The sequence below is a fragment of the Phaenicophaeus curvirostris genome, chromosome 4 (genome assembly GCF_032191515.1).
Source record: "Phaenicophaeus curvirostris isolate KB17595 chromosome 4, BPBGC_Pcur_1.0, whole genome shotgun sequence".
NCBI lineage: Eukaryota > Metazoa > Chordata > Aves > Cuculiformes > Cuculidae > Phaenicophaeus > Phaenicophaeus curvirostris.
This window is the reverse complement of record NC_091395.1, coordinates 28,773,047-28,799,468: the sequence shown is the minus strand read 5'-3', so window position 1 is coordinate 28,799,468 and position 26,422 is coordinate 28,773,047. Positions and strand designations below refer to the sequence as shown.

Here is a 26,422-nt window from a genome sequence, read left to right as displayed (position 1 = left end):
CTGCTGCGCTAATATTTTTTTTTATTTCTTCATTGTCAGTTCTGATTTCTAGGAAAGCTGCTGTGTTCTGAGGGAGTGGAAAAAGCATCCCACAACCTTATTGCCTTTACTACTAAACTCTCAGAGATATGTGATCCAGTAAATAACTTGTAATATCTGTTCTACAATGCTCTGAAAACTGGTGACATTCTAGCCGTACACCCTGTGATTGCAGGGTTATACAGGAATAATATTTTCAAATGTATCAGTGACAAAATGCTGCTTTGATTTACTAGCCAGCATCAAGCTAGTAAGTCTGTGACATATCTATCTTAGCAAGCCTCTTGTTTTCTGCCAACACTGAGGATAAATCCTGGATTATAGGCATGGAGTATTGATCTATGTGTAAGCAAAGATTTGAAACAATCTCTGTATTTCCAATTTAAGCACCATGGAATCTGGAGAATCAATGGAAAGTGGTTTATCATCTAGTGCTACACTTGCTGCATTGTCATGTTTGCTTCTCTGAAGTGAGAAACTTGAAGGCAATATTTGAGTAACGACTTGTTTTGGTTTGCTTTTTTTCACCAAAGCTCTCCATTCTTTAGACACTTTCAGGAGTGCCTTCCCATATGCATATATAAAATTGAAACTAGTTAAATTGAGCTTTCATGTGAATTTCTCATACTCCATCACCATTATTATTTTTTTTAAGAATTTTATTTTTGATAGTGGTTTTGATGATTTTTGAGCAGATTTTTCATAGCCCCTGTACCTGGGAAGCATATTGAACTGGCATATACGAATAGGAGATGCTCACATCAGACTTTCCTTTCTTTGTGCTACATTTAAGAAGGAGCTGGCAAATTCTTCTGTGATGAACAATAGGAAGTGTAAGCTACTTTAATGTTGTGTAAATTTGAACAGCTTCTAGACAGGTACAATTATACTGTAAGTTATATATGTCATCTATACTGAACAGTGGTGTGTGTTCTCACACTACCTCCATGCTAATTCCTTTGCCTTTCATGTTGGTGATGAGAGAGTGAACATGTCTGAGGAGACAGGGACCCACATTCTTTGGGATAAAAATAGTATCTTATCACATGCATCTCTCTCTGACTTTGTACCTGGGATTTGGAAGGATGTTTTCATGCTAGTACATCAGTGCCTTTACTAAGGCAGGAATGTGTTTTTGTGCATCTGTTTCTTTATCTGCGTTGCTTGCTGAAGTTAAGAATTATGTTGCAATGCCAAACATGCTAAGTATAGTACATATTTAAAAATGAGGCTGTCTTTTTTCAAAAGCTTTCAGAACATATATTTCCATGATATGTGCATCTAGGAACATTTTCCACCCCTTACCCAAATCCTTTCAATACAACTATTTTTTTTCATGTGTAAGGAAAACCATAGCAGAATTACTAGCCAAGGAGCATTTAGTAGCTAAACAAATAAATACATCTACTTTTGAGTAAGTAGTAGTGTAGTCTTGCTTCATTTGAAATCCTTTAGCCTACCAAAGGAAAAGGGAGACTCTCATATGTTTGCTTTAAAAAAAAAGTACATGTCACAATGTTGTGCTTCATATGAAAAGATAACCAGATTTAGAGTTCATTGTTGCACTTCTGTGCAGTGGTATGGTAACCTGATTACCCTTCAGAGACAGGGCTGAAGAGGTACCACAGAGATTAGTCCAGATCTTCTGTAGCCTTATTCGGTCCCACATTTAAAGCTATTCCCTCTCATCCTATCACTACATGCCCTTGTAAAGAGTCCTTCCCCAGCTTTCTTCGGGTACACAGAGGTGCTATAAATTCTCCCTAGAGCCTTCTCTTTTCCAGGCTGAACTACCCCAACTCTCTCAGCCTGTCCTCATAGCAGAGGAGTTCCAGCTCTCTGTTTATCACTGTTGCCCTCTCCTGGCCCCTTTCTAACAGTTCCCTATCCTTCTTATGTTGGAGATTCCAGAACTGGACTCAGTACTCCAGGTGGGGCCTCACAACAGCAAAGTAGAGGGGGGAATCACTTCCCTTGACCTGCTGACCACATTTCATTTGATGTAGCCCCGGATACAGTTGGCCTTCCACGCTGTAAGCGCACATCCTTTCTTTTCCTTCCCAGCTTGGAGAGTGATGAAACTAACACAGAAAGCTCCATGTAGATTTACTTCCAGAGCTGACTCCTGGACTGGGGTTATATTCAAGGCGAGATTTTCATTGCAGAAAAAATGCCAAGATGCTTCTCAGCATGCCTGCTCACATAGCTGACTGCAATGCAGTGCGGAGATGCCCAAGTAACTCAGCACTGGCAGCAGTCTTCTGCAGAAGAAGGACATTCAGCCTAGGCCAATTTACTTTACTATGAAGAATTCACTTATGTGGTTTATTGGGCTGTGTTTGTTCAGAATCTTGCTCCATAAACCCACATTTCTCCAAGTGAAACAGTGCTGGGTTTGTTCTATGCTATTACAATTTTGATTTATTTCTGGAACACTGCCCTCAGAATTTTTGAGCCCTGCAGCAGCATGAACGTTTTCTGTTGATATTCAGCTTCGTCAAATCCTTTCTTAAAAAACAGATCCTCCAAAGGCGCTTTACTAAGCTGAAGGGAAAGCTTGGACTCTATAGAAAGGTGTTTGTATACACCCAGGGAACTGATGAGAGGCTTAAATGTACCACACATATTTTGTTGCTACCTGTAGAGAGGGAGCTTCATGCAACCAAGTGGAAGGCAATATTTTTCATTGTTTGTCACTGATCAGGTTTGATCAAAGGTTTTAATGTGATACGAAAATCTTATATATCGTGGTCTCATACAAGCTGGAGTACTAACTTTGAATATTTTTCTCTTTGATTTCATAAAGATGCAGTGGTGTCCCAGTGTGAAATGGACCAAGTTCAAGTATACACTCTGATTTTTAATATTTTTTTCAGACCTTACATGATTTAGATAAAAGACATCCTTTTAAACTCTTGATATGCGTAATGAGAAAGGAGAAGAGGATTTGCAATTAAAAATCTAAGTGACTGTATTTAAACTGCACACAAAAACTGAACTTACTTGGTGTTATCAATTTCCCTGCAACAATTCACTCATCAGTGAGCAAGATTTCTGTGTAAAATGAAACTGATGTTCATGAGTTCTACTCCAGTAGTATGAAGAACTTTAATAGTCTAAATGAGGCTTTGCATTGTGAAGAGAAAAGAAAGAGTGTATATATGTGGTTTTGGGAAAGAGGAGGAAGAGACTCTTTATGTCATTTTAAGTTAATTTATTTATGTCACCTGATAAGCTATGGCAAGGTGATGATATGGACTCTAGACAGTAAAATATACTGGTTAAAAAAAAAAATCATGTGAAAGTAGATGTTAGGCTGAATGACTAGTATCTGTCTTAAGTGAAAGATTTTTTTCCTTCCCAACTTCCTGTTGTTCACAGTGTATTCTGGGTGACATATGGCAAGGTCAGTTTGGATCATAAAGTCTGAAAGGTGGGTATGTTACTCGTCTCAAGTGGTTACTGGCCTCTGTAGCTGTTCACCAAAAACCCCAGGCACCAGCAAATACTCCTGTTAGCTTTTACGTTCTTACCTCATTTTTCAGCCAAAGGAGAACCAAACCTGCCTCCTCATAAAGGTCATTTTGTCATTCAAGCAAAACAAGTATATAGAATCATAGAATCATAGAATAGTTAGGGTTGGAAAGAACCTTAAAGATCATCTAGTTCCAACCCCCCTGCCGTGGGCAGGGACATCCCACTAGGTCAGGTTTCCCAAGGCTCCATCCAACCTGGCCTTAAACACCTCTGGGGATGTGGCATCCACAGCTTTCCTGGGCAACCTGTGCCAGTGCCTCACCACCATCATGGTGAAGAAATTCTTCCTAATCTCTAGTGTAAATCTGCCCCTCTCCAGTTCATACACATTCCCCCTTACATGCCTGCGTGTGTGTGCTTTCTCTGTATTCTGGTATTCTTCATTTGTTCTGGTGGTACAGAACAAATGAAGAAGGATGGATACTTTTCTGTGAATGATTACTTCCACATGCTCCCTGAACACCACTTGGATTTCCAGGAGAGCATTTCCTGCACAACGATCCACAGAAAAGTGAACAAATAGCAAAGGGACGATATCTGTATTGGGTCAATGAACGGGCTTTTCTGAGTATTTGACTTTAACTGAAATATGGAGTGGCAGTTGCAAAGAGATAACAAACTCTCATTGGCTCATTAATGTCTTTATCTCGGTCTTTTCTTCAGAATTGTGTAAGGATTTCAGGAGGCAGTAGTGAAGAAATATGAAAGGTGAAACATGAGAAGTAGAGCTATATAGTAACGCATTTCAAGTCCCGTCTCCCTCATAACACAAGAGGAGAGGGCTGAGTTGAGGGAAGTTTCCTGAGGTTGCTTGTGACAAAAAGAGATCTTCAGATCCAAGCGCTAAAGAGAAAGGAGAAAGGAACCTAAGTGATTTAAAAGATGAGTCAAAGCTGGATGAAGTGAAAAGTGAGATCCTTTTACCAACCCAAGCCCTAAACAGAAAGAGCAAGACTGGAAAAAGGCACAGGAAACAGCAGGGAAGATCAAGAGGAAAAATCCAAAGAGAAAAGAAAGTATGCCGAAAGTACACAGAGAAATGGCAAAAGGCATCACAATACAGGAAAGAGCGGAATAACCACAGGTTAGGGAACTGCTGGGAGTACTGAATTCACAGAGAAGGAAAAAAGGATGTTTTCCAAAGATAAAAGAAAGGCACTTTTAAGTGGAAAATGATAGATTAAAACCACCAAATTTAAAATAAAGGAGAAAGTAGTAATAGAGAAAGTAAACTAGAGATGAAGGGGGAAAAAAAGTAAGGGACCATTAGAATGACAGCACTGGCCTGGGGAGATGGCTCATTATTGTTGAGATGTGGTATTTACCGTACTTTCCAGAAATCATACCATTAGAGTTCCTCTGAAAGCCTGGGCTAAGTGCTAAGCATGAGCTTCATGGATGAGTCACGCATGTGAGAACAACTGTGCAGCCTGTGCTTTTTTTCCCCATATATTCAACATTTGACAGTGGTCTGAAACACCCAATTATAGCTTCTGGCGCCAATCTGGGTGTATGAGTCCTTGACAGAATATTGAATCAAGAGTCGATGAGCAAACAAACAGCAGGTTACCAGCAGGTAACTTTCCATTAGCTTCTTTGATTCAATTCAGTAAGAAAAGGAAATCTGGTCAGTCCCCAAAGCAAAACATTTTATTCTATGTGTGCAGTATTCTGCCATGTGCTTTGCCTTTGAGGAAAGAATTTCTTATTTAGGGCACTGCACTTGTGTCTTTGATCAGTTAATAAAACAAATAGAGCACCTTGACTGCTGCAATTATAATCATTAAGCCACTAGATATAAAATTAAACTTGGATATTCACATTCTCCTAACATATCTTGAAAATAACAAAGTGAGTCCAGGGGCAGGTCATTCCTTCTAGTCCAGAGACAAATTAAAGCAATAAAACATACTGTACAAAATAATTAACTGAATGCACAGAACTATATAGGTTTCACCACACAGAACGGAGGAGAAACAAATAAGACTATACTTTATCCAATTTGTTGAACACAGTATTTTCTATTGGTTTTAACAACTTATTATTTCCTGACTATTACCTAAGCTGCAGTGAACGGAGAAGTTAAACACAGAAAGCTTTCCTGCAAACCAGTCTTATTTGGAAGTTTACTGTGAAGATTAAAACTGATCCTTGTTCCTTTAATCAAGCCTAGGACTACAAAGGCCCTAGGTTAGCCCCTGGCCATCAGACATTTTTGCAGATTTAGTTGACCAGTTGTTGGGTGCTAGCTAGAGAGATGAATTTGAAAGGACTCTTTAACCCAGTCACAGAGTAACTGACTAAATTTCACATAACTAACGGTATCAGAATGACAACTGAAACATATAATTCCTGGTGTTTCTTCTGTGAAACATAGCCTTTCATCTTTAGGATTCAGTCTCTGATTTCCCAGTTGCCATTGGACATGTTAAACAACAGCTGACAAGAGGCATCAAGAATACTGTATTTTGATGTTGTTCTGCTTGAATTTTGCCTAAACTGGTGTCCTAGCAATTTTTGTAAATGCTGAACTCGCACATCACAAAAAAAGCCTTTTGTTGTCACTATTTTTTGTTGTGTATCGCATTTTGAGTCTTCTCAGCACTTCTGGGAGTTAGAATCTCCTAGCTGAGTGCTGTTTCGTGACAGCTTCATGATGTCTTTTCCATTTATGTGAATTTATTATCCTTTGGAATGGAAAAGGGCATTATTAAAGCACATGTCTTCTGTTCAAGTCATGCCTTGGCAAAAGCCAATTCCTAAAGCAGGCTGAACCTGGATGAAAATTGAGAAGGGAGTTTGTGAAGAACATATGGATACTGCAGGCAAGGAAACTGGGAAGCTGGTATTTCTGTAGGTGACTGCCTCTCTTATGAGCTGCTAATGGAGTGGTTCCTCAACAGTCCTCTGTGGTGGGCATTTCCATTGGAAATGTTTTGTCAGGGTGTCTGTAGTAAAACGACAATCTTGTTCTACTTTTCTCCTTCCTCCTTAAATGCCAGTAAAATAAAGGAAAGAGGAGTGATAGTAATCCTGGTGTCTTGCTCGCTTCCAGTTACAGGTATAGTAGTGCTCTAACTTTCAGTTTTTCCTTTAAGTTTTTCCGCTCTTGACTGTTTTGTAGTGTTTCTGTGATGCAGTCTGATTTCAGAGATGGTTGCACTGCAGTGCTGGATAAACTGGTTTCTGCATATTTTCTGTTGAAGGAATAGAACGCTGTTCTATTCTGCTATAGGGACAAGCACTTAAGTAATGCGTTCATATGAGTATTCTGGTTTTACTTATTTTCTGTGATTTTCTTCAGCTGTGATCACACCAGGCCAGCATATTTTTCTCATTTAGCTAACATAGTTTTAATATGCATTTTACTCTGACAGAAGAAAAAAAAAAGTGAAAGCTGTCAGGTATTCAGCAGAGTTTGCTGATTTCATAGGAAGCAGGGGAGAAAATCTGGTTATAAATTCTGTTGTAAAGGCATTATATATTTTAGTGTTCCAAGTTTGTTATAAATCAGTATTTGGAGATTGCAGGTATACCTCAAATAGATTTTGCCTGTTTTAATATTGATATACGAATTACAGACCTTCCATAATGCATAATTCTTATCGGCAAAAATTTCTGTCGAACACGGGAGGTCAATTTTTGGCTCTGCTAAAAAATCAAGAGAGAAAACCCTATTCTTATAATGATGATAGAGGGGATAACAAGCTGGGAGGTAGGATTCTCAGAAAGAGATTCTAAAATGGATATAATAGGAAGCAGAAAGTTGATGACTTTTCCATTTTTGTCATTGTATATCTGAATGTAGCACAGTTAATGCTGTCATTAGACTAAATAAAAAAAACTGCAACTGAAGCACAAAGCACTGCAAATGACAAAATTCATATAGTATGAAAATGACAAGTACTGTGCATAATAGGGAGTCCCTTTGACCCATATCGTTCTACACAAATCAACCAGAATTAATGTGAGATTCTGTTATTGCCTGATCTGTTCCCTCATTTCAACTATTGCACACAGAACAAAAGAAAAAGGAAGTAAATGCAGAAGCAACAAATGTTTTGCAGAAGTGGTTAAGTGAGAGGTAGAGCTGAAGTATCTTCATATAACCCCTGTCTTGCTGTTTCAGCAGTAGTTACATTTCCTCCCAACTGCAATGACAGGCTCAAATTGTCATCAATAGATGTTGATTGGTTTTCACCTAATAAAGAGAAGCAGGTCCCACTCAAAATCAATTTCGACTTTACTGGCAAGGCAATGCACATTTGTCTTGGCTATGAAGACTTTCCTGCATAAAGGAAAACTTGAGCTGAAAATTAAATTAACAGTAACTGAAAACAAGATTTGCCATTTTAAAGAAAAATTAGTCCTACACTAAATTTCCAGGAATCAGTTATGCTGAGTTTTTTTTCGTTAAAAAGATAGAATACTTTAGACTAAAAAGTTAACTATATAAATAGGTAAACATTAATGCACACAATTAAAAATTGTCTTTAACCTCAAAAAGATACAAAAATTCTTTGGTACCTTCCTAGGGTTTTAAATCTGGCAAAAGCAGTATGGTTTCTGTGGTAACTACATTTCCAAAGCATTTGGATATGTTAATTGGGTCTAAGTTCTAATTAATTTCTTTCTGTGACTAAGAATGACAATCACCAAATTAATTCAATGCACTTGTGTTCTGAACTTAATGCCATTGTCAATAGTTTTGGTATAGAAAATATAAACTGTCCAATATTTTGCTTTATAGGATGGCAGCTGTTTGTCACAAACAGTGAGCAGTGCACACGCTTCAAATACATTCACTACATTTCACTGCATTATTACAGGTAACACACATCAGCAATTAGGTTATTCAGCTCAAAGTGTGCTTCACCGGAAGAGTGACGAGAACATCGAATGTGTGAGCAGCTAGAAACGCTGTGGAGATATATAAGTAGAGATGGCTACTATAATCTGGTTTTGGTCTTTGTAATCAGATGGGAACATGAACTGAGGAAACCAAGCAGTGATAGTCTGTGATTTTATTTAGAAATAGCTATTGGAAAGATGAGTAATCCCAAGAGGTTAATATGATGCCTCATGCTTTAGTTCTTCCTTGTATCTTATTGCTACTTCAAATGATTTCTGCTGAAGTACTGAACCCAGTAGGTCCTTGATTTAGTTATTACTTGAGATCAAAAGTATGCTCATTATTACCCTGGCTCATTGTCTGACAACACAGAACCTCGACTTCATATTGGAAAGAATTAGAACAACCCTGATCATTTCTGAAAATGACAGAGAGGAATGACTACATTGTTTTAAGGCCATCTTCTATGGGAGAACATGGAATCATGGAGTCATTCAGGTCAGAAAAGAACTTTAAGATCATCAAATCAAACCTAACATGTACATCATCACGGAAAGGTTTGATTTTCTTACTTTTTTGAGGCACCCATTTCTCAAGGAGGCATCTTCAAAGAATTGATACAAATGTATTGAAATTAAATAATTTAGAACTTGCTTTAAGATAGCCTAGTGGGTATAATGGAGAAAACAAATATTTCAAATGGTCCACTCCTTAAACAATTGTTAAATGTTTGTACTCAGAGTTTGTCCTTGTTTTCTGTCTCACATTGGAAGGTCTATGAAACACATAGTCAAAGACTTTTCCCATGAAGGACTGAAAGTAATTTTTTTTGTAAATTTATGTTCAATCACAGTCAGCTACCGTTTTTTTCACAGACCTCTTCAGCTGGCTCAGTCACACTGCCATGCAATAAAGTACAGTAACTGTGCATGAAAGGACAGTAACATTTTGGGTGTTTTGCTGTTGATATTTCTCACAGATTATGGAGCTGAACTCTCTGAGAGACTAGTTTTAGCAAAGGCCACTGAGCTCAGCAGTAACATATCGATGTTAATCTTGGTTTTGTCAGAGCAAGACCTTTTTGTGCATTTAAATAGTGACATGAAAACCATCTGGATTTAGAGGCTTAAGTTAGCTACCTGAGTTAGAAGATGAGTATCCCTCCATAGACTTCATGGACAGTCCATAGAGAAGGCAATTCACTGCATGAACTGGTACTTGCAGGTGCATAGCTCTTTGACTGTATAATAGGTTTACATGCCATAATTGAGACTGTATTCTGAAGTCGTCCAAAGACAACCATTGCCCTCTTGTTGGTTTTTGAATTTAACACTGGTAATTGTACAGGCCAGATGAATGTGGTAGTGAATTCCAAAAATGAAACCAGTAATTTTTGTATAGGGTGCTAAGAGATGTGTGATTGATTGTTCTGTTTCTGTGCATGTGCCATCATTTAAGAATGGAAGCAAGTTATGTTTTCAGAGAACGTAGATCTGAAAAATTCAGATTTAAAGGCAGGTAGTCCTAAAGAGAATCCTGAGAAAAACCTTATGTCTGCAGAAGCTCAAGAAATATGATAGTACCAATGCAAAGCATCTCGTAGCTGAGTTCCTTTTTCTGCATTATCTATTGCAGTCCTTTCTCAATCCTGTGATGTGCCTATCCAGTAGTCTTTTCCTCGATTATCTTTAAGTGTGATTTTTAACCTGGCTGAAAATCATTACTGTTTCATTATCAATGAATAGTATAAGCTTTAATTAAAACTAGTGCAGTTTGTTTCATCAGAGTTCTACTAGGAAAGATGGGCTGGAGCAGAAAGCATGCTAAATTTATGGTAGTTATTACTTCTCCAATTAGCGTATTACTGAAAGTAAGGTTGAAGTTACAGCCATACTACTTTTTAAATGTTTTTCATTAATATAGAAGTCCTCTCTGTGCTCTTCTAAAGCAATTCATCTACTCCTAAACTCTGGATGCTGTCATCCATTGAACACTGGTATTTAAAAGCACAAACTAATCACCCTAGTTGCTTCATTTGCAATTTATAGATGAATCTGTGTGGAAGTCCTTCCCTGAATTTCCATCCTCTTGATCCCAGAAGGTGTTCTGTTTATTTCATATATTCCTGCTTAAAGCCACCTAAAAGGAGTGACTGGCAAAGTTTTATGGGCAGTGAGGAAATTATTTCTGTTTTCTCTTTCAGCTTGGCTGCTGGAATCCCATCACTGGTCTGAATGGGTCACTAACAGACAGAAAGTTGGAGAATAACATGCGAGGAGTGGTTCTGCGTGTGGTGACTGTGCTGGTAAGCAGATCCTCATCTTTTGCACTAGCAGGAATGTATTTTCTTACTTTTGCCTCATTTTTTTATTAAGTACACCATTTCACTAAGAATTTAGTTGGTGTTCAAGTGTTGAATTTCAGCTTGTCAGTACCAAAGTTATTGGAACAATTTCCACAAAATAAAATTATTTATCAGTACAGATAATTTCAGAGTGAATCAAACACATGAAAACATGTTTCTTCAACAGACACACACTAAATTAGACAACACAACCATATGAACTGATAAAGGGCAACTTCAAGTGCCCTGTTAGCTACAGTTACCTAGCTAAAATTCTAAATGATTCATAAGATGTAGCTGCCTTCCAATTGCTTTGCCAGACTGAATGCAGTCTGACAAATTGCTGCACTCAGAAAATATTAAAGGTCAACTTAGGGTGGGCAATCTACTGCCCTCTCCTAGCTCTTCTTCAGCCAATATCTTCCTCCAAGTAGGCACCTTGCATTAAGCAGCCACAGCAAAGTTCTTGGTTTGAAGCTGAACAGACAATGTCTACCAGAATAAGGAGGTATTCTGTGACATGAGACCAGTATATTTCCTGTCATAAACATTGAGCAGAAGTTGATAGAGTGGAAAGAGATATAGGGCACACTGCACCAACACCCAAACATAAAGTTGACCCAGGGCTGCCAAACTGTAGAGGTTATATTGAGGTACTTCCCTCTCTCTACTATGTACTCATGTTTTTCGTTAGAAGTTCAGTGTTTAAGGGCATGACTGCATGCTTATAAAGAACAAAGCAGGAATGGTTTCCATTATTTGTATCACTGACATTGCATGATGAAGGAAAAGTCTCAGTCAGGGTTGGAAAGTGAAATCACCGGAGCGGGTTAGTGCCACAGACAGAGCAGTTTCGTATCCCTCCAATTATTTTATGGGTCTTATAAAGCTATTATCTGTCAGCATGTCCAGTCTGTTCCAGTTCTTAGTACACTAGAGAACTTCCTGTGATGATATCTACAAAACAAAATGGCCCCCCAAACAAATAAGAAGGATGAATGCACAGAAAAATACAAAGAAGTAAGGTGGTATTTTTATACTTTAAATGTGTGTTCGTCAAAATATCATCATAGTAGCAGTGGTTGGTCCTTGTCTTTTGCCTGATACTCATGTTAGTTTTATTCAGTATAATTTTCCGTTAACAAATATGACCTGTGTGTGTGTTGTCTAGCAAAATAAATTCAAGTTACTAGCTTGGACTTATTTTTCATATTCCTTCTTCTTCCCATTTTCCCTACTTTATTCCTCTGATTACATCCCCAGGTATCTTAGTTAGCATGCCAGAGAGCGTTCTTTCAAATCATAATAGCATGAATATTTAGCAACTTGCAAAAATACAGAAAAGTAATAGATTATGCTGATAGGATTCTATCTTAATAAAAAAACAGAAGGCAGACATTTCAAGTTCAGTGCACAGCACATGGCAGTTTAGTCTCCTCGCTGCAGTCCTCATGCTCTGCCTCATGTGAACACACATACGGCACGGCATTTCATTTTGTTGACAATTTTAAAGCACAACAAGTGACAAGTTCCATGCACAACTAGTGAAATACACAATTAGTCTGAATTATGCTTTGTTGAAATCTAACTTACCATTTTACTAACTCATTCTCATTTTATGTAGAAAGTGCACTGAAGACAATATATGAGGAGGATGCAAATAATTCATATTGACCTCATAGCAAAAAGCTTCCTTTATTCTCTTAAAACTGTAGAGTTTGCATGGCTAGTCAGTTCAGTGCCACTTAGACAAAGGCAACTGTGAACCACACTACAAATCAAAGTTAATTTGATTTTACTGGGGAAAGATGAGAGGCAAGGATTTTGTAAACTGCATGAATAAAGGAAGAAAGCAAATACCTATTCAAACTCATGAGCCAGAAAAAATATTTTTCATTAGCAGTTCCTTTGACTGACCATATTTTCCTCCAAATGCCAGAAACCAGGAAGGTAAAATACCATTTCTCCTTCATCCAGAAATGTTAATAACTGATACAGAAAGACAGGCAGGTAGATAGAAAATCAACCTACTAACCAAAAGCCTGAAGAGAAGTTGAATAGTGGAGATGCCAGAATTGCAAAGTGCCAATTATTTCTAACCTCTTCTAATCTTTGGGTATCCATCGATGTTGCTGCTATCCCTCTAGGTGACAGAGCATTATTTAGGCTGCTTACTCTCTAGCACTTTCTTTTACTGTTCTTACTGTGCATAGGTAATGCATGAGAATATGCTGGTTTCTAAATAGCTGTCATTAGCATATCATTACTTCATATATATTGCTATAGGATAAATTTATAGAGCTTTTACTTGTTGCTAACTATAGCTTGGTTCCCATCTTTATTCAATAGTACACTTATGTTATTTTTACTGGAATAAAATCAATAAATAGATATAATATTTGAATTGGAGTCCTTTCTAGGATGCCATGATGCTGGAAATGAAGCAAAACTATCAAAATTAAAGTATTAATACTTGTTTGCTCTGCTTTCAAAATTAGACTTTTAGTCCATCTATTTGTTGTTATTCAATTTAGAAAAACTTGGTTAGCAAAGACACTGATTAGAATTTCATTAAGTCCTACTTATTTTAGAGCTAGTTTCAAAGTAACTGCTGTCAAGGCCACTAATTTTGTGAAACAGAATAAAAATTTCAAGTTGTAGTTTGGACCAATCAACAGAACTATTTCAGGTAAATTAAGGCCATAGTAATATGTGGGAGAGCTGTGTTCATCAGGTTTTAGATCTGCTGGACAGGACAAAACTGGAGATTTATATTTAACCTGTGTGATGAAAATGTGCAATTCTTGCCTTTAATGTCAGTGCAGAAGGGATTTTGTCCATCAACTTTATTTTACTGATCATCTCTATCATACTTCCCTTTCCATCTTTCTCCAGGTTCTTCAATTAAGTTAATATATTTCTATCAAAATTAACGAATCTATTATTGACTATGAATGATTAATGAATTTTATTAATTCTGCCAATTTCTAACAGTATAGTCTTGATCCAGGGAAACAAGAAGGCTTATGTTAAAATTAAGTAATAATGCCTTTTAACATGAAGAAGTTTCTTTTTCATTGGGATTTAGAATTTATCATTAATTTGTTAATTTGTTCTGTTAATGCTTCAAAGTTCTCATGACTTTCTAGATAGCAACCCTTCCCATCTCCCAGTTTCATTTTTCTTATGCCTTCAGGTTGAAAAGAACTCATTCTAAAAATCACAGTAGAATTTGAGAGGATAGCAAATGACAGCACCTGGATTATACTGCATTATACTTATTATGAAATGAAACATTCTGAAAATGATAAATGATTATGACTAATTTCTCAAAAGCATTCCTTCAGAATGCGAGTGCTGGGCAATTCCCATCATCTACATCCATCTACTAATTCCTTCCCCTAGATAAATTTAATAATTATGGACTACATATCTATAGATCCAAAACAAGATCTCTTTGTGAATAGGACGGAATACAATATGTCCCCCAAATGGAAATCTCTGGTTTCATTTAGCAATTAATCCTGTCTCCTGCAAAGTCAATGGGAATTCTCTCCTTTGAATAAAAGAATAAGAAGTAATTATTTGTGGTTTATTCTGGGGGAATTATAGTTGTGCCTGTGTATGTGTGATTCAGTGTTTTAATATGACTTGGATTATTACCACACTTTCTACACTTCTAGAAAAGGTTTATTTTGTCTTACTTAATGTCTCTGTCTTGGACTGCTTCCCCACATGCAGCCAAAGTCTGAACTTTGAGTTTGAGAAGTTGCTTTTGAGTTCAAGTCACTTGCTGGTGAATTTCTGAAATGTATTCTGAGTTCATGAAGTGTAGCTCAATCAAAGGCCAGCATAATAACTCCAAACAAATTCAGAGTGTCTTGAATGAACAATTGTCCAAGAAGAAATTTAGCTAGATATCCATTTTGGTTATTTCAGTTTATCCTCCTCTTTTTCAGCTGTTCAGTTTTATAGACAGGGAGCTAGAATACAGCTGATATTCTCCTAATATCATTTTAGAAGCAGTGGCAATTAATGAATTATTCATATGAATGTTAAGCCATCAGAAATTGAATGAGATTTGCCCTATTTGATGATGAATAGGCCAGCAGGTATTCATAAAATCATGTTTCTAGAAAAACCCCTATTGTCTGAAAAAGGAAGAAGTTTGAAATTCCCCATTTTAAAGAATTAACACCTTGATTGAAAAGTACAGAACTTTTTCTGAGCGTGTCTAAGATATAACTCCCTAATGGTGCAAAATATATTTGTGACTTTACATGAAAATTTGATACAGCTCCCAGACAGGAGGATATTTTGCATATGTGGATGGTTCAGAAAATGCAGGCAGGATGAAGGGAAAAAAACATAATAGCAAGCAATACTGAACTATGCTTTGCTGTACACCCCTGTGCACTACATCTGGAGAGTTATTGCCTAGGTTACTTGCACAGAGCTAAGTGGACTGGTGGCTGCAGGTGGGCATTGTGGGACGTGGTGTAGTGAGAGGGCTGGCAGAAGAGTAGAGAAGCATAGAAGAGGAAAAAAACCCAACCCATCATTTACACCAGGGAAAATACTATCATATGTGGACTAGGTTAATTCTCAGTGGTTAGCATTAAATGCATGAGAATTTGTTGCCAAGATTAGGAAAGAAACAAACCTGAAAGCAGCCAGTGTCTTTAGGGACATGAGCTGGCAGGGGGTCTGCATCTTCAGTCCCTTTTTCTATTGGTTTTACCACTCAGAGAAAAGATGAAAAGTAAGATATGAAGTGAAGTCCTGGTTTTGAAAGCTGAGGCAGTGCAGAAGGCGGTGCTGGGAAATACTAGCTCCACTGTGAGACAGCTTTTTTCCTGAAGTTCCCTAGGTTTTAGCTTATGTTTTCCAGCAGATAGAAACCTTAAGGCTGAAAGTTGGTAATAATTTCATTATATTATAATTATTGTGAACATTTGAGAGAAGACTTGATATGCATCTTTCTCCCTCCTCTTACTTTTTTTCTTTTTTACCCTGCACAGCAAATAGCAACTACTGTTTTTCTAGCTTGCACTCTCGTTCAGCCTTACAGGAGATATGAACATATAAAATTTGCTCCCTAAGTTCTGATGCCTTCTGGCATTGACTGTATGAAGACGCTGTACACAACTTTAGCTTACTGCACAGGCAGAAAATTGTGGAATGTGTGTTATTGCCATAGACTGAAATAAGTGCTCTTTGAAAAAAAATATTTTTTAATATCATTGCAGAGAAAGTGACAGCACTAAAGACGCAGAGGGGAGTGGAATTTGTGCATTTCTCTCTTGATAACTAAGAACAATGACCCATAAACAAAGACAGAAGAAAATTAAGTTCCTGAAGCGCCTTCTGCCTTTGGCCATCTGTCCTGCTTCTCTTCCAAAGGTTGCCAGCCCTGTTTAGCACTACTTTACTAAGCATAAAAAGGGGATAGGAGCCATTTCAGCTATTCTTTTGTAGTTGATCAGTGTCAATAATTAAGCACCATAACTGAGGCAGAAGAATCCATTGGGGATCAGTGTGCCTTGATTAGGTATTCCTCGCTTTGGGAGATTTAGGTTTGGTGTACTCTCCTCCCTATAATCCTCCCATTCCATTTTCCTCTTTCTGCAAACATTTGCTTATCTATTTGCATTTCTTTTGGAAAATGCTTTGCCGTTTTTCTCAAGTAGTACTCTGCTGTGATGAGATTTCCTCAAAGTACTAATATTTGAAATTATTTTTATAACAACGAAGCTAATATTGCTTTATAGAAGCAAAACCTGTCTTTCCATTCCTCTTTCCCCTACCACATCTGTACAAGGGCCGAATTGAAGTTATTACTGACTGGACACAGGTTACATTTAATAGCTGTTTTATATCCCTTTGAGCTACCTAGCTTGTATTAACACAGGTAGGTCATAAACCATACAGTTATTCACACCACACATGCCTACTGTGATCGGCTGTTTTACAAGCTTTAATCTCAGTTCCTGCTGGGAAACCCAGCCTCTTTTGTTTTCAATTAATATTTCCAATCCATTTTTCTAAAGCAGCAGGTGCTATATACAAGGTGAGGTGAGTATCAAAGAATTCAAATGTTCTAGGACCTTGTTGGGGACAGAGTTTGACAGCAAGGTACATGCAGTACAAAACCTGGTAGGAACAGCCTGACTTATCTGTATGTCAAGTGCTACCTCTCAAAGCTCCTTGGCTCTATCTTCTCACTGACCCTTACCCGTCTCCTCTGTGGGCATATCTGCATTCCAGAAATTCATATAGTTCCAAGACCACACAGGAAGTTTGACATTTAAACAGAAAGAGGTTCTTACTCTGTAATTATTCCTCCATACTATGCAAGATAGAAAAGGAGGTGAACTGCATAACAGTGCAGTGTCATGAAATCTTATATGAATTTGTTAAGAGTAGGAGCTCCTGCATGGCTGCTAGAAGAAGTACAATACAGTTCATAGCAGGTCAATATACCCATACTATGCTTCTGCTAACTCCAGTACCTGAGCTAGCTACATTAAAGTTAGTATTGTGCTGTTTAGAAGTACTCTAAAACACTGTAATCGATTCCAGTCTCGATCCATATTCCTATCATACAACTATAATGGTTCAGAAGGAGCTATTAGGTGCATTAAGTTATTGTGAATTAAAATCAATACACATAGCTTGGCTGCATCCTAATAGACCATTGCGGCAGATCGCTTTGAAAGAAGCCCACATCCCAATGCAGAGCAACAAAATACGTTAGCCCCTCTCTCCAATACATTCCATTGCTCTGCAATGGATTGGTTTTCTTCTAAACAGCACTAAACTAAATAGCACGATAAATCCAGAAGCCACGGTTTCGTTCTGGAGAAAAGATATTGTTTAAAGTACTGTAGCTGTAAGGAAAGACTCATGTCTTGTTGAAGATGACAATAAAACTGTCATTAAAAAGAAAAAAAAGTGTGAGACTAATGCCATGCATAAGGGCAGTGGTAAATAAAGCTCAAATGTAAAATCCCCTTCCTTCAATATTGTATTCAGTTTCTGGGACATTAACTACACTCTTGCTGCAGGCAAGGCGACTTTTTTATTAGTACAACTGACTTTTTGATCAGTCTATTTGAAAAGCACAGGATCTGAAAAGAGTGAGTTTTGATGCCAATACTGTTACACAGCCTGTTGATGTACTAGGATATTGAATGAGTATAATATTTTAATTTTCCAAGATTTTGGAGGTTTGGAACTTTTATCTTTGTTTTAGTGATATTAAGGGGTGGGGATTGTGTTATGTATTGCAGCAACTTTTAAAACTGTTGCTAGTGGGAGAATTTCTGTAATGAGAGAATGAAATGTTTCAATTAAATTTTGATCATTGTTTCTAACATGAAGTAATGTACATTGCTGTTCAATTAAAAATAACAAGCTGCTGTGCTGTTCCTAGCCAAATAAAATCCCCAAAACAGTGGTCAATAAAGTACTTGAGAAAATTAAGTATTTGGGGCTGCATATTTCACTGAAATGTTTTGGGGAAAGAAATGCAAAATGAGTAACATTTAAAAGTGGATGGTTAATTATTTTATAAGTTAAGAAAAAAGTAATTATGTCAAGCAACAAGGCAATAGCATCCCACGCTTGAAAATGTTTTGGTTATGGTATATGAGACTTAGTGCTTTTTATCAGTGGTAATGGCTGTGCTTGGTCATTAAGCAGCCATTGGAAGTGAGTTGAGAGATCCAGTAATGAGAGTGAATTTCACTTTTGGGTGCAGTTTCTTAGCATTTGCAGGTGATGGGAGTTTTAAAGTGTCAGAGTGAATATTTATTTCATGTATGAAGCTGAGCCAAGGCTCTGTTTGGGCTATGTGCCTGTGCACATTTAATGTGCCTGTCCACCGTTTTAGAGTCAGTGCCGAGCACAGATTGACAATCTCACCCTAAACTAAGCTTCGTGTCTTGCTTCTGTTGTTTCCTCTCTCTACTTTCAGTGGAGGAGAAGGGAAGATTTAATGAATACAGAGTCATGTTTAATGAATACAGAGTGTCAGTATGAAAGTATTATCTCCCAGTGTGTTCAGAAATGTCTGATGAGTAGACACAGAAGTAATTTTCATATGCTTTATGAATTGTAACTACCCATATAATTGCCTGATTTCAAAACTCTCTTTAAGACAAAGTAGAAGCACATAAGACTATCCATCTACAGTTTTAGGGTCAAGCCCCAATATGTACTGTAAATCCCAGCAGCAATCAGTTTCTCTGATCTCACAAGCCACTAACTTTCTGTTCATTTAATTTCTGTGTAGCCTTCTGGCTAGGAAGTTTTTCTCCCCATGCTAAGAGGAAAAGAGGATTTAGCTGAGCAGAAGAATAATCCCAAACATTTTGTTTTGCTTTTGCTTTTCTATTTATAAAGTATGTCCTGGCACTTATTTAGCATTTTTCTTTTCAGAGCAAGCATAAAACTCTCATAAATAAGCACAACAGAGCAGGGCATCATGGTTCCATATAATTTATGTTCTGAAATAAAATTCGTCTTAAAGCCACAGAATCCACCCTTGTACTTACAGAGAAAATCTGTCTTGTGGCCCATTCAATGATCTCCTGATGATGTAGTGTGCACCTAAAATCATTAACAGCTCGGCTGAGACCACCACTTCATTGTAAACAGGCCACTGGATGCAACTTTTTCTTCTTCTCATATATTTATCTAGGTTGTTGTGCTGAAGATCTGAATGATGCGTTTTCCAAAACCTGATTTTTTTTTAATTTTTTTTTTTTGCTTAAAGCTTGGAATTTAAAGTTATTGTTCTACTGACTGCTAAAACTCATCCTGGATAGAGACTCTGGGTTTAGGGATATACTTTTTCTGTGATCTTGCTCTCCCTCCTTGCCTCCTCTAAGGTCTGAATTTATTACTTGACTTTATCACTAAGCTCTGTAGCATAGTTAGAAACCAATGTTTCTCTTTGATTGTCTAATTAATTAACATAAACAAGTTAAACTCAGATTAATTGTTCTTTTCTGCTGTTTAACTTGAGTATTGCAATGTGAAGGTCATCTCTGCCCAAAAGCTTTTCTCTACTTTCTTACTTTTAACTTTATTAGGTGATTTAGTAAGGATATAAAAACATTACTTCAGACCAACTATTATAAATAGTTGGCACACCTGAGAATTTCACCACAGTAAATAATAACTGTGTTATGGACTTTTACTCTTAGACTCCTGAAGCACTTAGAAAAACTTGTGGTACTTCACTTTTATGTACACCAGAACTTAAGTCCTGAATGGGTAAAGCTGTTAGTCCTTTATCTTGTTGGAAAAAGCAATGAAAGCAGCTTTTTTTTCCTACAAATCTTGAATCTAGACTGCTTCTAGCTTTATGCTATCAACCTCTTATTTCCACAGATATGTTTAAAAAAAACAAAACAAATTCTCTATCACATACTTCCCATTGCATACAATTCCAAGCAGGTGTTGAGGGCTGGATTTTGGATGTGTGATGGTCCTTTTTGTGCCTGTGTTGCCCTGCTGTCAGTTCTTGCTGGACTGGGGCACATTACAATCTCTTTTGCTCACTTGCAGTTTTGCCTTGGCAAGCAGTCCTTTCAAGAGTAAGACTCTTCTTTCCCTGGGTCTAGACGTCTCATTATTAAATACCACCTCATTTTGTTCTCATCTAACGTTTGCTTTCCACTATCGGTTTTCCAATTCTTACACTCATGGTTCACCAGAAGACAGATACATATGTAAGTACAAACGTTTTAAAGGATTAAAACAAGATAGAGGGAAAACAATCTATGGGTTAAGACATTTGTCCTTGCCCCAGCACACTTTGATTCACTTCTCATCTGTATAAGTCATGAAATCTATGTATCTCGGCTCTGCATGTGGAAAATGGTGATAGTAACTCTTCTTACTCAACTAAGTATTTTAGTGATAAACCTAGTTTAGGAAATGAAATATGCTCAAATAATAGTGTTGGACATCTGAAAATAGGCTTGGGCAAGATGTCTCAGCTGTTTAACCATCCCCTGGTACCAAAAAAGTCACATTCTTGGTACTTCCCTCAGTTTTGCTTGTACAGTTTTTATCCATTGCTGGTTCTGCCTCTGGCATTTTTCTGGACCCTCGGCAATCACATCAACTTGCCTGGCAAAAATTGAGTAGATTTGTGATGTCTGAGTAGTAAAATTACTTTGATAAAGGAAAAAAGCATCATCAGAGCTATTGCATGTGAAGGTACCTAGTTGCTCTGGTGGGAGAATGTTAAATTGTGTAGGCTTTAATATGTAGCATGCTGTTAACCCATGCCAGTCTTAATGGTACCTTCTTCCTTAAAGTTTTATAAACCTAGTGATAGTAGCCAAATGAATGGAGACAAGTGTTTTTGTGAGCTGCTTCTCCAATGTACTTGCAGTATCATGTCATATTTCCCAACACTTCCCTTTTTTTTATGCCATGTTGCCTTAATCTTGGGTCTGCCTTTCGCCTTCCTAAGATGTGAAAGTCTGCCAGCATTTTACAGCTTCTCTTTCTCTGGGGGTAATCATCTCTGGAACCAAACTTTGCCCTCTTACAGTTGTAAAAAGCAATATGCGCAGCTTCACGCAAGATAAACTTCACCTGTTCACTGCTGACAGATTCTGCTGCAGGTGGTTTTGTCCTTGTGGTGCTTAGCTGTCTGCCAGCTAAGCAGAGTGCACAATACTGTGCAAATTCCTTTGATTCATACTGAGTCTTAAACTCATCCTCCTCTGTATCTGGGCAGCACAGGTTAGATCCCAAGAAGAAACCAGACAGTGATGACCGTGGAGCTGTTTTGAGAAGGAGCCTCTGTTATGGGCTTAGTGGTGTTGTGTTCTTTTGACAAGGAGGCACATTGGGACTAAATAACTCCTCTCTTAAAGGATCTCCATTGAGATGCAAAGGCATCCCCTGAATGTATCTGGTGGCTATGGAGCCCAGTGACGTAGATCATCCATCTTGCAGAACCAAGAAGTTCAGAGGGAGCAATCCATTCATTCATTTTCTTTTTTTTCTTTTTTTTTTTTGATCCTCGTTAGTCATGCACATTGTGACTTCTGTGGCCTTCCAGACTTCCCTGACTATACATGCTATGAAGTCTGCTCTTGCCTCACAGAGGCTCATCGGTTCCCTAGAGAGGTATCACCAAAAGTAGAAGAAAAGAGAAACAGGAACAGAATTGCCTTCCTTTGATCACTTCACTACATCCTGGAACAATTTAGGTTTGAAGGGACCCTTGGGTGGCATCTGTGTGAAGCAGGGCTAACATTAGAGCAAATTGTTCAGTACTCTGTCCAGGTGAGTTTTGACTGTCTCCAAGAATGGTCATTGTGTGGCTGAGAAAGACTGGCTTATATAGTCTGAGTTACTACTTGCTTTGGAGAGAACGTGTATGAGGATTTTCTTGAATCTGTTGGTATCAAATGGAAGCTTCATCGCTCAAGTAAGTTTTGCCACCTCCAAACTCATCTGTTAGCTTGTGAGTTTTTGACACCTACTTTCTATGAGCTTATTTTACATTCTTATATTTTTCTTTTCAGTAGGTAAGAAAAGTATCAACTGTTTTTATTTTTCTGTATTTTCTTTCTGCAAGATCTACTTTCTCAAGTATGGAGACATTTTAAAATCAATATTGTAGGGGTGTGTATCTCTTTCTAAAGGAGCTCCCATAACACTCTCCCAGTGTACAAAAGGACAACTAGCATAGTCTAAGCTTGCTATGGTGGGGAAAAATCGAGACAAATACTTTTGCTCTCACTACTTTGTGAGAAATGTGAACAGTTACAAATAAAACAGAGCAATAAGTTTTGCTTGTATTGTTTGGATTATGATTAAATATTTTGCTGCTTCAGGCTTCAACAGAAATTGGGAAGTGTTAGTTGCTTTGCATAAAGCCATTTGACTATTTCTATTTCATTAAATGTATGGCAGCACAATGGACATTAGGAGGTTTTTTTTAAAATCTGTCAACTACAAACAAGATTGCACAGCCTAATAAAAGACTGGAATTAGTCATGACAAACTGTGTTTTAAACAGTGTTTTAAATCAGTATAGTTAACAATTGATTTTTAACTAACTGAATAAAAATTCAGTTAATGTGAAACTATTTTCTAATAACTTAGAAGTGATACGAATAAATCTTTTCCAATATGAAAATTATCAATTTCTAAAACACCCTTTGTACGCACAAATCTTTAGAATTTTGTGCATAATGTGCTTAGATTGATAAATTATTATATTATTTTTTTGTGGAAACATTTTCTCCAGTAGTTTTGAGTCTCTGCAGGGGATCTCTCATCCAGCTTGTTAGTAGAGCTAAATTCACTCTGTGTTTCATATAGGAGAGACTTTCATCAACTTAGTCCAAATTCCTTCAATGTCGTGGGAAGCCAGGTGAAGAAAAACTACTTTAAAAATGCACTTGCACTTGTTGTCCTCCATTTTTTATTCTGTTTGGCTGATTTTGGATAGTTTGGAAGAAAGAAATTGTATCTGACAACTGGGAAAAAACAACCTGAGATGGTCAACTCTTCTGTTGTGTTCTTTTTTGTTATTGTTCCTGGTGTTTGGGGGAGATCTGTTTTGGTGTTAAAGTACCCTCATGCTTTAGAGGTGGATTTGGTACTGTTGCTCTACTTAGGTAGATCAGACAGATGTTCTCAAAGAAAATAAAGAAGTGAGATCCATTTATGACAACTATATTTTTGTGCTCAGAAATATGATCTCTTTTTGTGTTTTATTTTAAAAAGATGTCAAGGAGATTGTCTAGAAATGAAACACTTGAGGATAAGAGAGATGGGAAAAAAAGAAGTTGAAATTAGAAAAAAAAATCATCTCTTTCTGAAGATGTTATTAGAAATGTTAATAAAAATGGAGAAAACAGTTAAGATCTTGGGGAAAAATAAAACAAAACAAAAAAACAATGTACTGTTTGGAAACCTTACCAAGCAATTCCAGTTTTCAGTACGTATTTGCATCCTTTATTTTGGTCATCTTTTTGATGAATATTCACCAGTCTTTCTTATAGACAAACTTAAGTCTTATACTTAATTCTTCCTAAAGTAATCAAATGGGTGCTCTTTGGATAGAACTATTTAAATTAAACCAGCTTATATTCAGTTTCAGATTACAGTAGGACAAGAGAAATGCATTACATAGGTATGGCCTATTTTGCCACATTTTTCATTCATATGGTTCGGCTGTTATGTTTACCAGATACAGTGTTTGCCAAGCCAGTGGAAACTGGCAGTGCTGGAGAATATAAGCGTATGTCTGCCCTGCCGAGCATAAGTGAAGACAGAAGGCATTACTGAAAAGCATTTCAGTTGCAAATTTTACAACAGAGGATTTACTTCTGAAGTACGTAGTAGAGAAGAAAATTTCTCTATTGAAGTAAATACATATCAAAATAGCATTTTGCAGAATGCAATAGTCACTGCTAAAAATGTGTTGTAGGAAAGCTTTGCATAAACAATATTTAAATAGTTCTTCCTTTTTAAAAAATACAGCACCTAAATATGCGTGTAATTGCTTTAGTAACAGTTGCCTACTTTGTTTTCTATTTAGGAAGAGCCCTTTGTCATGGTGTCTGAAAATGTTCTGGGAAAACCGAAGAAGTATCAGGGCTTCTCAATAGATGTGTTGGAAGCCTTGGCCACTTACCTTGGCTTTAAATACGAAATTTATGTTGCACCGGATCACAAGTATGGGAGTCCTCAGGATGACGGGTCATGGAATGGACTTATAGGAGAACTGGTCTTTAAGGTAAGGTTTTTAATAACTTATTAAATGAGGTGGTATGATAAAGCTAAATAATACATGGTAGATTATGTTTGCATCAGCTAGGAGTCTTTTTTAATAAGTTAGTAATAGTACTTTGGTCACTGCCTGTGTCGCTTGCATTTGATAGCATGCCCAGGTGCATTGGGTGGTAAATTAAAAACTGGAAATAGTGCTTGGTGATAACTATTTAAGAAGCAGGTCAACCTCTTTTCCAGCCAAAGTACAGCAGTATGAAATCTGAATACAGTCAAATAATGGGATGCACATTTGTGTCAGGCAAGATCTGACACAAATGAGTTGAAGAGGCTGTTTGAAAGAGGAAAAATTGGTGTTGCGGTAATTAGTGATACATTACATAAATAATGTGTAACACTTAGAAAAATGTTGGTGCGATGAATACATGAAGTATATAATCAACAGAAAATGTTTTATTGATATGCAATAACACATAATGTAGATGTACGAATCAAGAGCAGTATGTTCTCTATTCTGTAATTAATAAACCATTTAGTCTGCTTAATTTTACATTAAACATTCAATATTATATCATAAATAAGTAGATATTCATGTAAATAACTTACTGCTTGTTTATGGAAATACTTTTCCAAATCTGCAGGTGGAATTTAATTGATAATTAAAGAATAAGAAGTGTGGTCAGATACAGGATTTAATCATTAAATCCTTCAGCTAAAAGTTAGGAAAATGCTGGAAAATAAGTCTTGAAGCACAAAGGAAGAAAAAAAAAAAGGAAAAAGTGAAAAATTGAAAAAACTATCCCCATGGGGAAAATAAATTAGTGGTAGGTTTAACCTTTCCTGCCTTCCTGAGCAGCAGGAAGCCTGTTGGAATAGAAAACAATGACACTTGCCATACCCATGGCTCATTTCATAGATCTACACTGTAGTAATAAACTTCCTCTGCCATCACCCTATGCTCTTACAAAGCTGAACGGTGGAATGCTGTGATCATAAATGGTAAGCTGGAGCCATTTAGAAAAGTGTATTTTCTTCCACCTTCTAAACTTTAATAATTGAAAACCCCCTCATCTAATAATGAGACATAACACTGTAATGGCCTATTGATTTATTTTTATCATTTTTTCTGCTCCTTAAATCTGATATTATACTATGCTCTACTCTCTACAGAGCTCAGCAAAGGACTCAGCAAGCTGCTGCATAACACAAGCTGGAGGGGTCTTAATCTTAGGTGGCTCTGGAGATTGAAATGGGCCTGGGACCTTTTTTCATTTATTTGAAAGGAATTATTCATAAAGGAGAACTCATAGCAACTGAAATCAAGTGGTTTACTAAAAATATGTATAGCGTTCTTGTCCCTGTAGAAGGCAGGAACTCATGTAACTAATAAAATAATGGATATGAAATCTTTCTGTACAATAAGAAAGTATGAAGTGTTAGTGGAACTGCATCTGGAATTCAAAAAATTTCACATTTTCTAATACTATGGCAATGTATAACTTTTTATGTTCCTCACTCATTATATAATTAACAGTAAAGGTTCACTGTGTCCTTCATTCCCATTCTCTGCCCCTTTTAAGGCAAAAGAGAACGTCTGGGCCAGCTGCCAGTGTCTGTCTACCCCTTAGCAAGTGCAAACTCTTCTTGAAAGGCTGCTTTCTTGTTTCCTGTGAACTGAGTTCTGATCCCAGAACTCAAGTATCTATCTGCTTGGCAACTTCGTAAGGAGAAGCAAAGGAGCAGAGAATAGTTTTAAATTAAAGGTCTAACCTGTTTAGAACAGCGTTTCCTTGTTTTCCCAACCAAGTCTTACATGACAATCTGGCCAACACGTGGAGGAAATCCAGAAACAGAGGGAATGCTCTTTGCCTGTG

The 26,422-nt window shown here is 37.2% G+C and overlaps 1 protein-coding gene across 7 annotated transcripts in view; it reads left to right on the top strand.

Annotated features, from left to right (window-relative positions):
• The window catches only part of GRID2 (glutamate ionotropic receptor delta type subunit 2), a 726,503-nt gene that overhangs the window by 566,017 nt on the left and 134,064 nt on the right, over positions 1-26,422 (top strand). For all 7 annotated transcript variants that reach the window (XR_011337353.1, XR_011337352.1, XR_011337351.1 and 4 more), the window contains exons 9-10: positions 10,632-10,733; positions 24,358-24,555. Coding sequence is in view for 2 of the 7 variants with exons in the window: in XM_069855621.1 (XP_069711722.1) it covers positions 10,632-10,733; positions 24,358-24,555 (300 nt within the window). In the remaining 5 variants the exon portion in view is untranslated. The remainder of the gene's footprint in view (positions 1-10,631; positions 10,734-24,357; positions 24,556-26,422) is intronic.